The 10,734-nt window shown below is 39.8% G+C and overlaps 2 protein-coding genes across 7 annotated transcripts; one reads left to right on the top strand and one right to left on the bottom strand.

Moving 5' to 3' along the window:
- Window positions 1-294: 294 nt before the first annotated feature.
- On the top strand, window positions 295-6,871 carry LOC110846038. Of its 3 annotated transcripts, none has more exons than XM_035846284.1 (8): window positions 295-990; window positions 2,132-2,605; window positions 2,867-3,103; window positions 3,307-3,505; window positions 3,585-3,806; window positions 3,905-4,020; window positions 4,134-4,757; window positions 4,894-6,871. In XM_035846284.1, exons 2-8 carry the CDS (start codon window positions 2,519-2,521, stop codon window positions 6,040-6,042), a joined length of 2,634 nt encoding a protein of 877 aa, XP_035702177.1. In that variant the 5' UTR covers window positions 295-990; window positions 2,132-2,518; the 3' UTR covers window positions 6,043-6,871. The 3 variants fall into 3 exon arrangements, with proteins under 3 accessions (XP_035702177.1, XP_021948341.1, XP_035702178.1); XM_022092649.2 differs by having other exon boundaries at window positions 295-994; XM_035846285.1 differs by lacking the exon at window positions 295-990 and adding an exon at window positions 1,080-1,351.
- Window positions 6,872-7,140: 269 nt separating this feature from the next.
- LOC110846016 (E3 ubiquitin-protein ligase RMND5A) lies at window positions 7,141-10,705 on the bottom strand. Of its 4 annotated transcripts, none has more exons than XM_022092611.2 (9): window positions 10,041-10,705; window positions 9,099-9,254; window positions 8,817-8,962; window positions 8,613-8,747; window positions 8,267-8,537; window positions 7,957-8,122; window positions 7,779-7,881; window positions 7,543-7,697; window positions 7,141-7,466 (listed from the first exon to the last, which is right to left on the bottom strand). In XM_022092611.2, exons 1-9 carry the CDS (start codon window positions 10,042-10,044, stop codon window positions 7,403-7,405), a joined length of 1,200 nt encoding a protein of 399 aa, XP_021948303.1. In that variant the 5' UTR covers window positions 10,045-10,705; the 3' UTR covers window positions 7,141-7,402. The 4 variants fall into 4 exon arrangements, with proteins under 4 accessions (XP_021948303.1, XP_021948312.1, XP_021948320.1 ...); XM_022092620.2 differs by having other exon boundaries at window positions 9,099-9,251; XM_022092628.2 differs by lacking the exon at window positions 10,041-10,705 and adding an exon at window positions 9,340-9,719.
- Between the last annotated feature and the right edge of the window lie 29 nt (window positions 10,706-10,734).

Raw genomic sequence — 10,734 nt, 5'->3', positions numbered from 1 at the left:
AATTATGTTATTAGTTGCAGGCGTTTAACACAGTGACAGACAAGCTTATTATAACTATGTATAGCTACGTATTACTTATTATTCTGCCACACTACTAATTTCTCCAGGGCCATCATAATAATAATAATACTGACTGATTTTTGATGATGGCTATACACAAGAACCACCACCAACCACCTATTTTGCATCCAACAACTGTACACGTATCGTTCATTCGTACTGTTTAACAAGATTTATTATAACAGCGTTCTTCTACCCATTTGTGTTTGGATATTAGCATCGTTTTCATTTCATTTCATGTTCTACGTTCTTCTTGGTTTAGCTTTTAGTTGGCAGTACTCGGCTGAATTCGATCATCATCATCATCATCATCAACATCGTGGTATCATCAACATACATATACACGAGAATATTATGAATTGGATTTGGGAAGTGTTTTTTAATGTGTCATTCATACATAACGTTGGACTCTCGCAGTCCTATTATCATTCCGTTAATTAAGTTTTGGGACAAGGTCATCCCTACGGTGGCTCCGTCTAAAAAAAAACTTGTGCGGTGGTAATTTTGCAACCAATTAGTTTCACGGCACTAATTAAATTTAGAATTGGACAGGTGTGTCGTTGCGTCGCGTCATGGTCACATCCATCCATCCAGCCTTTTTTTGACGCAAATTAAGACCGTTTTGCAAAAATAAAAGTGACAACGACAAAGTTGATTAATTAATTAATTAAGTAATTAATTAATTAAGTAATTAATTACCTAACCAGCCTGTTAGAGATGGTTGCTCGGAAATGAATAAATATGCAAATTTGTGACCCCTGCCCTAACCCAGTGATTTGGACGACCCAAAAAAGGGTGAAAAGAACCTACACGAGAACGTGTGTATATACATAAAATGTATCTGTCTTCTTAAACGGTGTGTGGATTGGATTGGATAGATTGGACTAAAAAACGGGGAGAGAGACGACACAACACAGGGAAGGAAATTCTGTAAGTAAGCAAAACTTATACTTTTTGGATTCCTTCTTAAATTCCATTATTCTTAACTAGTTAATAATATTACATATAGTGAAAAATTTACATAAATCTAGTCCTCCTGCATTGCTTTTGACTTTTGTGTGATGGAAATGGACAAGAAGAAATGATAATATCGAATTGAGCAGTAGTGCAGTGCAGCAGGAGCTTTACTAATAAGTGTAAAAGCTCACTTTAGCCAGGCAGGCAGATTTATTATCTTTATCACTCACTCTTAAAACACAATATTGTTATATGTGTACGAGTGTACGCAATGTGGGTGCATTTACTATGTCCTACGACGACGACACGATTACACAGCGTATGCATTGAATAAGTAAGGAATATTATATGAACGAATCCACTTTTCCACCATCTACCACCACCACCACCATCGCCACCACTTTCCCAATTGTTCTTCTTCTCCGACCCTTTATAATATTGGATTGGATTATAATAGGAGGCAGGAGAGTATATGGCACTCTGTCGTGTGGTGTGGTGTGCTTTGGAAACAAATTTAATCGATAATTTACATTTTTCCCCTAAAAAAACGCATCAAGATACAACTATTTAGGTGCGTTTTTAATAGACAAGGACCAAGAAAATTTTATTTAGAGTGAGTTCCACAACCTCCACGTCCGCGTACTTGTTCCCTGATTAATGAGTAATTAGCAATTAATATTACTAATTAAGGGATGACTTGTTTTTACTTTTCGGGGGAATGAGAAAAGAGGGGAGAAGTTTTATTTAGGGAAAATTGTACACTTTTTTCTATAATTTCCTGTGAGTAATTGTCATTCCGGAGGGGGTAATAATGTAATGGGATCACTTTTTTAATATATGCAAGATACACATACATACACACACAACACTTAATGGCCTTGGGTGGATTGGATTGGATGTTGAGTTAATTGGTGTAATTAATTAGTTCGTCGTATATACCATACGTAGTCTTATGTAAGGTTTTTAATGGGAAGTAAGGGGAGACAGAGATGAATAAATTCTAAGATAAGGTGGTCAGTTCATTAAGAGGATTAAATCATAATTAGTGATCTTCGAGTCTAATAAAGGTTGAAATATTGAAGTAAAAATATATATAAATTGTTTTAAAATTCAGGTTGAATCTAAAAAAAAAGATCCAGACGTGAAGAAGCAACCTTGACAAGCCAGTTTTGTTAAGAGGAGAGAGAACGATCGCATTTTTGCGAAGTCTTCACACCAAATATTATATTATTAAAGTGAAAAAAAAGTCCTTTATAAGAGTGAACATTATACAATTTTCTTCAAAAATTTGTTTTCCCCAGTTTTTTAAAATCTTGGTAAAACGGACAGCTCGCAAATGTAGAAGATACATTAAAGTGGTGATAACCAATTAATTTTAGTCCTTCCTTTACTTTCTCGCTTAAAAAAATCCCCGTTTAAACTTTGACACGGAGTCGTCGAGAATTAAAAATCCGTGAAAATTCGGTGCAGCAGCATCATCCGTCCTGACCCGACAACTGGAATGTCGTCGTCGGTCAATGCTACGTTTTCTCCGCCGGGCGCTGGAGGGGGAGGAGGATCATCTTCGTCGGCAAGTCTCCCAGTCAAGGTACGCAATTTGACAAAAATGAACAATTCTTTGACTAGCATGCACGCCAATAAAAAAAACTGATGCAAAATAAACCCAATAAAATAATTATTTGTCCAGAGTGCGTATTAAGTAAAAAAAAATATAGGCTTGCTTTTATTTAGTTTGGCGTCTCACTCACTCAAATTACATTTTTTGATTAAACAGTCAAACGACTCTTATTAATGCGTAAAATGAATGAAATTAATTATCATGATGCCATTCTTATCTAAAAAAAAAAAGATGATCGGATCTCTCGGCCGTCATGGTCCTTACACGTTTTACAAGTCCATCAAGACGGGTGACCGGACTTACTCACTGTCTCAATTTATGCCCGTCAAAATCTGGCCGGACTCTGCCATGCTCAACATTGCAAACATCCAGCTCCTCTGGTCCGATAAGACCGAGTCCTTTTGCAACCTCAAGTTGTACTTTCTCCCAGAAAACACACCCGACGGAAGGTTACAACAACATGGAGAGGTAAATAATAATAATAATATCCAAAATCAATGGGTGGAAAAACTCATCAAAATATTATGATTATGAATGAAATGACTGACACATGACACCTTCTCAAAATTAGTCAGCCAGTCATTGGACTGAGTGTGGCTTTCTTTCAATAAATAAGAGTGTCACCTTACAGAGTAATAAACCTTGAACTTAATTTAATCATTAACTATCAGGACGAGGTGATCGCCCTCCAGGACAAGGTGACGATTCGTGCAGCCGATCTGTTATCCATCTTGGTGGAGGAGACGGAGTGGGACTGGGGGTACAAGACCCCACTCGTCACGGTCCCCCCGTTAAGCACCGTGCTGTCAAAGTCCTTCGTATCTGAGCAGCTTGGAGAGGGCAGGGTGAATGGGACCACGGCCATGACGGGTACATGACGGATCGATGGATAGTCATCTTATCAATTAAACTATAGTTAGGTAACCCTGGCTCTAATTATTTATTGTAGGTTCGAGCAGTATCGTGGTGTTGAGCTATCCACGCTACACTCGGCTTCGAACTACGCTTAAGAGGTTGGAAGGCTCGCCTCAGATTAAGTCCTGGCTTGAAAGTCCGCTCGTTCTGGCGCTCGGGGCGTTAAATGTGGGTCCAAATTGTCGCGTGCTGTACGCCAAGGAATCCTTTGATCATCCGGATTTAGAAGATAATGAAATTCTGTGCAATCATCTCGGTAAAAAGAGTTACTCATAATTGCTTGATAGAATTTTGGTTTGATTTGAGGGGACCAGTGAGAAGGAAATTAAGAAGTACTTTTCCTTGCCATTTTAGCTCCAAAGCTGAAAGGAAAGAAGGGGAAGAAAACTCGGAAGAGGAATAATTCCAGGGAATCTGCTTCGAATGAGTCATTGTCTTCGTCGAGTGGTAGTGTGGGATCGTCGTATAAGGTGAGCAAATTCAGTTCAACCTTTGGTTATGTAAATTTAATCCAGGTTCACATGTGCAAATCAAGGAATTTGCAAGTCAAGGAATTTGTATAAAATAAATGATTTTGTTTTAGGAGAACGAAAAGAAATCTGTCAACGGAATGAAGCTAGTTCACCCTCGTTCTTCGTCATCATCCTTCCGCCAGCTTAAAGATTCTCGGAAACGTCGCGGAAGCAGCAACTCGTACCCGGACAATGACAATAAGAATAATGTGAAACTGTGGAACAATTCGGAATCTGGTGGTGGTGGGGCAGCTAACAAGAAGCGAACGAACGGAGTTTCTGGCAGCATGGACCAGACCAGAATTAAGGTTGAGGGGGGTGGCGATACAAATTGGGATAATCGCTGCAAGGCTCAACTTCTGGGACCCGCGTTAACCGAGCTAGCCCAAAAGTTGGAGAGGTCCAATGCCCTTCAAATTCTGCCCATTCGTCCCTTCTCAGACAACGAGCATCAAGATAATCATGCATTGAGGAAGCGCCGAAAGACTGACTATCCTCCCACAGCGAGTCTCCCCTTTTTGGGCAAAATGGGCCCGTACGATTCTCGCTACGTGGCTGTCGGACCACCCGGAGACAACAGGACCAAGAACCTGCAGGGAGAGTCGAATACGGCTAATTCCACACAAATTGAAGCGCACAGCATTCCCATCCAAATGTCAAAATTGACACGGGTAGATCACAGTTGGAAGCCCTTGGTGAGTAATACTAAATATTTATGAGGCAATTTAAATTTATAGATTTTCTACGTCCAAATCTTGGCGTTTGCACACTCCCCACTAGTAAATTTAATATTCTAATATTAATACTTTATAATTTCCTACCGATTTCCAGACCCTGGCTGGCACATCTCCCTGTCTCTACATCCCCATCCTGAACACGATCTGCTGCGACCCATATGATGCCAAGCGACACGCCGGATTTCTCCAGAGAGGCGTCGAATTACGAAACTTGGACATTTTGGACTATAGTCAGGCCCGCGGTGGTGGTGGTAGTGGCAACAGCAAATCTCGTCAAGATAACAGCCGCTCAAGCTTAACAATTAAAAAGAAGAACTGCCTCAACTCATCCTCTTCACCATCAAACCTGATGATGGACCTAACTCCCCGCCCCTCGGTGCGTTCTTCTTCCGGGAAAATGTCTCACAACGACGTTTCGTCCTCCCCACTGTCCAACATGGCTGGCGGAGGGGTCCGTCTAACATCAGAAGTGACACTTTTCCCCTCCTCCAAGTACCTCCCTTCGTACCCCTCCTCCCTCGACGGCGTGATGCAACACAACTTTGCCAACCCACGCCACAGTGCTAACGCGGCGTTGTTATCGCATCCAAAAACGGTTCATGAAATAGATATCCAACCGTGGAATACATCCTCTGGATTATCCTCTAGTGCTACCTCTTCTCGTCCGACTTCTTCCTCTTCCACAATTAAGGAACACGTCACTGCGACACGGAAACATACAAAAGGTGCTTCGTCCTCTTCATCATTATACGACCGGACGAGTAGTAGTCAGTCACACGACCAGCAGCCGCAACAGAGTCATCACAGCTCATCCAAATCTAGTGGTGGTGGTGGAGATCGTAATCATCAACACCAACAACATCAACACTCTTCTTCCTCGTCACCTTCCTCCTCCTCCTCGTCGTCAGCGCTCGCCACGGCGGCGGCAGCGATGTCAATGTCATCCTCACCCGGACAAAATAACCCTTTCCTCCACCCTTATTTTGGCAAGGTGGACCCCGCCTATTTACACTTCCTCGCCAATGCCCCCCTCTTCATGCCGCCTCCACCTCCCAACTTCATGACAATTCCCGGCGCGGTGGAGCAGTTTTATAAAGATTTCTTCATGCAGGCCCAAGGCCAAGGGGGTGTTGGTGGATTGGGTGGGATGGGAGCCCTGCCGCCAGGATTTCCACCTGGATCCTGGTTCCCTGGAGGAGGAGGAGGTGGTGGAGGGAGTGGGGATCATCACCGTAAATCATGAGTAAATTCTACCCCCTCGGAATAATAATACAAATTAAATGTAAACAAAAGTGCAGCCAATATTTCCAAGCAATTTGAAACTCTACAAATATTTGAATTGCGGTATTAACTAAAAAAAAATTAGGGGACAAATGTTCAAAAAGAGAAACAAGGAGGAATTTTTTAAACGTATTTTTTCTACGAAGATGGAAAAATGAGAGAAATCAAAATTATTCTGACAAAAGATAAGTTTTAAATGTTATCTTGATATCTTAACGACGAAAGAGAGAGAGAGAGAGACGATAATAGAAAATAAGTGGTACGGTATTATGGTATTGAAGATTAGAATAGTACAGTGAGTAGGAGAATATATGACGATATGATAATGTGTTATCATAGTGAAGCTGCTAATAATATGCATTATTGTGATTGTAACACGAAGTCTATGTGGAGTTAGAGGGATGAATTTGTTATAATTTCCATTGTTCAATTTTTGGATTTTTTGTTAAATGGGAAGTTTAGTTTTTCATGAATTTTTTCGACTACTTTTTTCCCTGTTGTTTAAGTTTAAATAGGATTCTTTGTCTTCTTTGTTGATTAGTTAGCTAATCATTTATTGTGTTTCATCAACTAATTTGATATATTATGAACTTGTCATTAAATTTTTACTACAAATTGTGAATTTTTTTTGTTCGTTGGGTGGGTGAGTTTTATAAATTCGTAATAAATATACAAGTTTATGTACCCATTGATCACTACGTGGCACAAAGTACGCGATGCAAGGAACAATGAAATTAATTTCCTTATTTGTGATTGCACCCGTGAAAAATAAAAATGAAGTGATAAAAAAACTTGTGCGACTTGTTTATTGTTGTTTTTCAACATTTTCATTTTTATCAAAACATGTAGAGTAAGTAAATACATGGGCACTATTTATTAATAATAATTTAATTAATTAAACAATTAGTAAATATATGTACTAGTAACAATAATGATGAATTGCGGATTTAGTTGATTTAGTTGGATGATCACATAGCTGATGAGGAGTTGAACAAGTGTGTGTACTACTCATGTGATTTGATTGATAACAAGACCACGTAATGCAATATTATTATCCCGATTTAAGATTTGAGTGCTCTTTCCCATTAAAATTTATTATTCATTAACTACACTCACTCGCTCACGGGCAAAGTGTTTAACAAATGTAGACATAACGAATTACGACATTTTTTCGGATTATTATATAAATACACGCCACGCACGGAGTAGACATACGACACGACGACACCGATAAAATTATTTACGACGAGAATAACGATCAGAGTTTAAAAAAGTATAGTGATGGTGATGATGTCATGTGAGAGGGGATGAGGGAAATTTTCTTAAAAAGTAATTAACCGAGCTTCGTTAGGATTTTGCTCTCCAGGACAGTAGGGACATTTTAGTCTAGAAATGGGAAATGGATTTTGATAAGATAAGATAATTACACAAATTTAAGTTGGGCTAATAAGTAAAAACTTACTTATTTCCTGATGCTAACTTGTGCAGCGCATCTCTCGAAATGACATGACCGCACATCAGCCTCATTGGTGGATTGGATTCTGATGCTTGTTGGCGGAGGATAGGACACGCAAAGACGGAATGGTAATGAAACTCTTTGCCCAGATCGATTTCAATCTGTGAAAAGAAGAGAAAAACTACAATTGAGACCTTTTCATTAACGAAACTAACGAAAAATTATAAACATTATTAACTTACGGGGAGTTCGTCTTTGCCATTCCAAATGCTACTCACTTGGCGAGCTTGCATGACTTGACATATATTTAGCAAGGCAGGCAGTGCTGTGCAACCGGCAGAAAAGCTGTAACATTAAGCAAGAAAATAGTTGTTAACAATTTCATATATTTAATTGGGTCACTTAAACAAAGCAACTGACCACACTGCTAAAGGAGAATCCACTGAGAGTCCTAGTCTAGCGCATGCATCGCGAGTAAAGGTGTCCTGAATATCGTCCCACAACCCATTATCGAACAAATGTGCGTATGGAGAGCCCTCCATGCCTGCAGGAACGTAGAGCAGGCAGCCCATCAGGGTTTGGACCTCTAAGAAATCCAGAATAATGTTAGATATTTAAATAACCATGTGTATATTCAAGCAGTTGGTCCCAGATTTTTTTTTGTTAATTTGGAAAGTTTACAGATGTTGCAATGCTTGGCGTGATTATTTTATCACTAAAAAAGACTCACCCCTCTCATGTCGTTTCACAAACTGACTAAAGTTTTGTCTCGCGTACGTAATAGCTGCACTTTGATACCATCGCCCCTTTTTGACCAGGTTGAGAAAGGCTAGCCGGTGGAGCTTGAACTCGAGGGAGGAGCCCTGGGCGATAAGGGCGTCCCTATTGTCTGCTGACCAGTCTAGAGCGGGGGTGAGGTCTTGCTGTTTCAGGGCTTCTAAAATGCGATGAAGTTCAACGAAGGGTTCTTTGTACGTTCCGTCAAGTTCTAGACCTGCCTCCTGAAAATTAATTAGAAATTTTTGTGTTATATAAATTCGTAACATTTACATATTATAAATTTGTTTTTAGCTTGCCTTGCACAATCCGTCGCCAATGTCCAACATTCCCTGCCGATAGAGATGTTGGCAGACAACCTGGGTCAAAATTTTAGCCCGTTCTCCGGAAAAGAGTCCGTCACGGGTGATAGCACCAAAGTCAGGATTGAAATTCTAAACACCAGAATTGTAATTCGTTAATTATTTAACTAAACTTAACTACATAATCCCAATAGCACTCACTCGGTCAATAGCTTTCCCCACTTTTGATACGCTGCTGTGCAAGTCGCGATGATCGGTGGCTGCCCGACTCACAGTTTCTCGAACTTGTGAAACCGCATCGCATAAAATAGAGGCTTGGTTAGGAGTAAGTTCATATTCGTCAGAAACTGTAATTATTAAAATAATCATGAATGAAGTATTGTAATAATTAGGATTTTTTAAACTTTTCATCACTTTTAGGACCAACTTGAAGTAAATCTACTCATTGAATAAATATTATTATTATTATTACTGAACTCTCACCTTCTTCAAATTGCTGTTTGAGCGCTTTTATAAATTCGATCTGTTTATCAATCGTGCGATTAAAATGTTCCGAAACACAACCAAACTTTTGGAGAACTTTGTCCAACTCGCGTTCCACGGCGTCACAACTGTCCGTCATTTTGATTTTGATACCTGCTGGGAAGACAATTAATTTGTAATTACAATACACTATGAACTGGTCGATAATATCGACTCGATATACGACGTAATAACGCCATACCTTCACCACTACAACTTCATGAACCTCTAGCCAAAAAACTTATCGACCACCTTATCTAACCTTCCACCTCTTATCAACCTTAACCAGCCTCCACAACTAAAACTAAACCCTTGCCACTAAATATCCCCCCTTATCATTATTTATTACTTATTACGCACTTTTAAAAATAGTCACCTAACTAAATACACATTAAAAATAAGACTCTTCTAATTCGTCACTCCAATTCTGTCAGACTCTCCAATTTCTCGTCTAATTATGAACTAAAAATTTTATCTCGTCTCGTTAATTATTTTGTAAACCTATTAAATCTTTTTAGTTAGTCAAAACAGTGGCCTCAGCTGGTGTGATTTATTATTTTGTGGAGTGCGGTGCCACCACACTGAGAAATCTCGGCTTTCCCCTCCGCATCTATTTTTTCTTTGGTGAGGCCACTCTCACAACACGGCCAAACACGTCCATGGCTTTTCGTTCTAACAACATAACATTCCTCCAAAACAATGCTGTCAAAATTTGATGCAATTATATTTCGAAAAATTAAGACATCCAGAAATATATTTCACATTTTCTTCCTCCCCAACTCTCTAATTTATTCCCCAATTTCGTAATGCTCTCTAAACAATTATTATTATGCAGTCATCATCAACAAAAAAAACAGAAATTAAATAATAATAAAAATAAAGAAAAATTCATATAATGCATACCCATGATTTTGATTCGGAAATATAACAAAAAAAATAAATTCCTTCCTCTTTCTCCGTTGGCGTAATATATTATTGAGAGGCAGGATTTTTAGGGAGGAAAAGGTAAGAATATATACACGAAGGACAAAACTCTCTCTGTGTGATTGTGTGTGATTCTGGTGTAAAACTTTAAAATATTTCTCTTGTACTAAACCCAGGTTTATTTTATTATGCAGCCAGTCAGTACCGTATATCGTGGTAGAAGCGTCTCTTCTCTGGGAAGAAAAGGGGTGACGATGATGCTAACTCATTACCACGTTTAAATGCGCCAGGCTTCCTTCTGATTGGTGCAAAGCGTTGGTCTCTCCCCGATTCCTACTGCCGCTGGCTCCACTTTGTCGACACGCTAAGATTCCCCTTGTCGCGGGGTCACGACGAATAAAAAGGTCACCCAGGCGGAAACCCGTGTTCCCCGGAAAGGTCATCCCTCTCCCGGAAACGGACCCTTCCTCCCACCCCGAATCGGGAGTCGGTTGGCTGCCTAACGTCCCAAAGATTGTAGGCAGACGGGAAAATTGTCGGCAAAATTGAGCCACCACGGGCCGGGCTTGTGAGAGGCGTACATACAAAAAGTGGTCAACTTTGGTGAGTCGTGATCTCTTGGAATATTTTGCTGCTTTGAAGTCCATCCAGTTTTGTGGGCCCCTAAAAAAGA

This window comes from Folsomia candida, unplaced genomic scaffold (genome assembly GCF_002217175.1).
Source record: "Folsomia candida strain VU population unplaced genomic scaffold, ASM221717v1 Fcan01_Sc001, whole genome shotgun sequence".
Taxonomy (NCBI): domain Eukaryota; kingdom Metazoa; phylum Arthropoda; class Collembola; order Entomobryomorpha; family Isotomidae; genus Folsomia; species Folsomia candida.
Note: the sequence above shows the minus strand (reverse complement) of the source record. Positions and strands in the feature narration are given on the sequence as shown.

What these genes read in the sequence shown, in the direction of transcription:
- LOC110846038 (XM_035846284.1), top strand. Translation starts at nt 2,519, where the DNA reads ATGTCGTCGTCGGTCAATGCTACGTTTTCTCCGCCGGGCGCTGGAGGG. An exon ending in GGTTACAACAACATGGAGAG is followed by an intron (nt 3,104 to 3,306) that starts GTAAATAATAAT and finishes ATTAACTATCAG; the next exon opens with GACGAGGTGATCGCCCTCCA. An exon ending in ATCACAGTTGGAAGCCCTTG is followed by an intron (nt 4,758 to 4,893) that starts GTGAGTAATACT and finishes ACCGATTTCCAG; the next exon opens with ACCCTGGCTGGCACATCTCC.
- LOC110846016 (XM_022092611.2), bottom strand. An exon ending in TGGGGAAAGCTATTGACCGA is followed by an intron (nt 8,748 to 8,816) that starts GTGAGTGCTATT and finishes TCTGGTGTTTAG; the next exon opens with AATTTCAATCCTGACTTTGG. An exon ending in GATTCTCCTTTAGCAGTGTG is followed by an intron (nt 7,882 to 7,956) that starts GTCAGTTGCTTT and finishes TTAATGTTACAG; the next exon opens with CTTTTCTGCCGGTTGCACAG.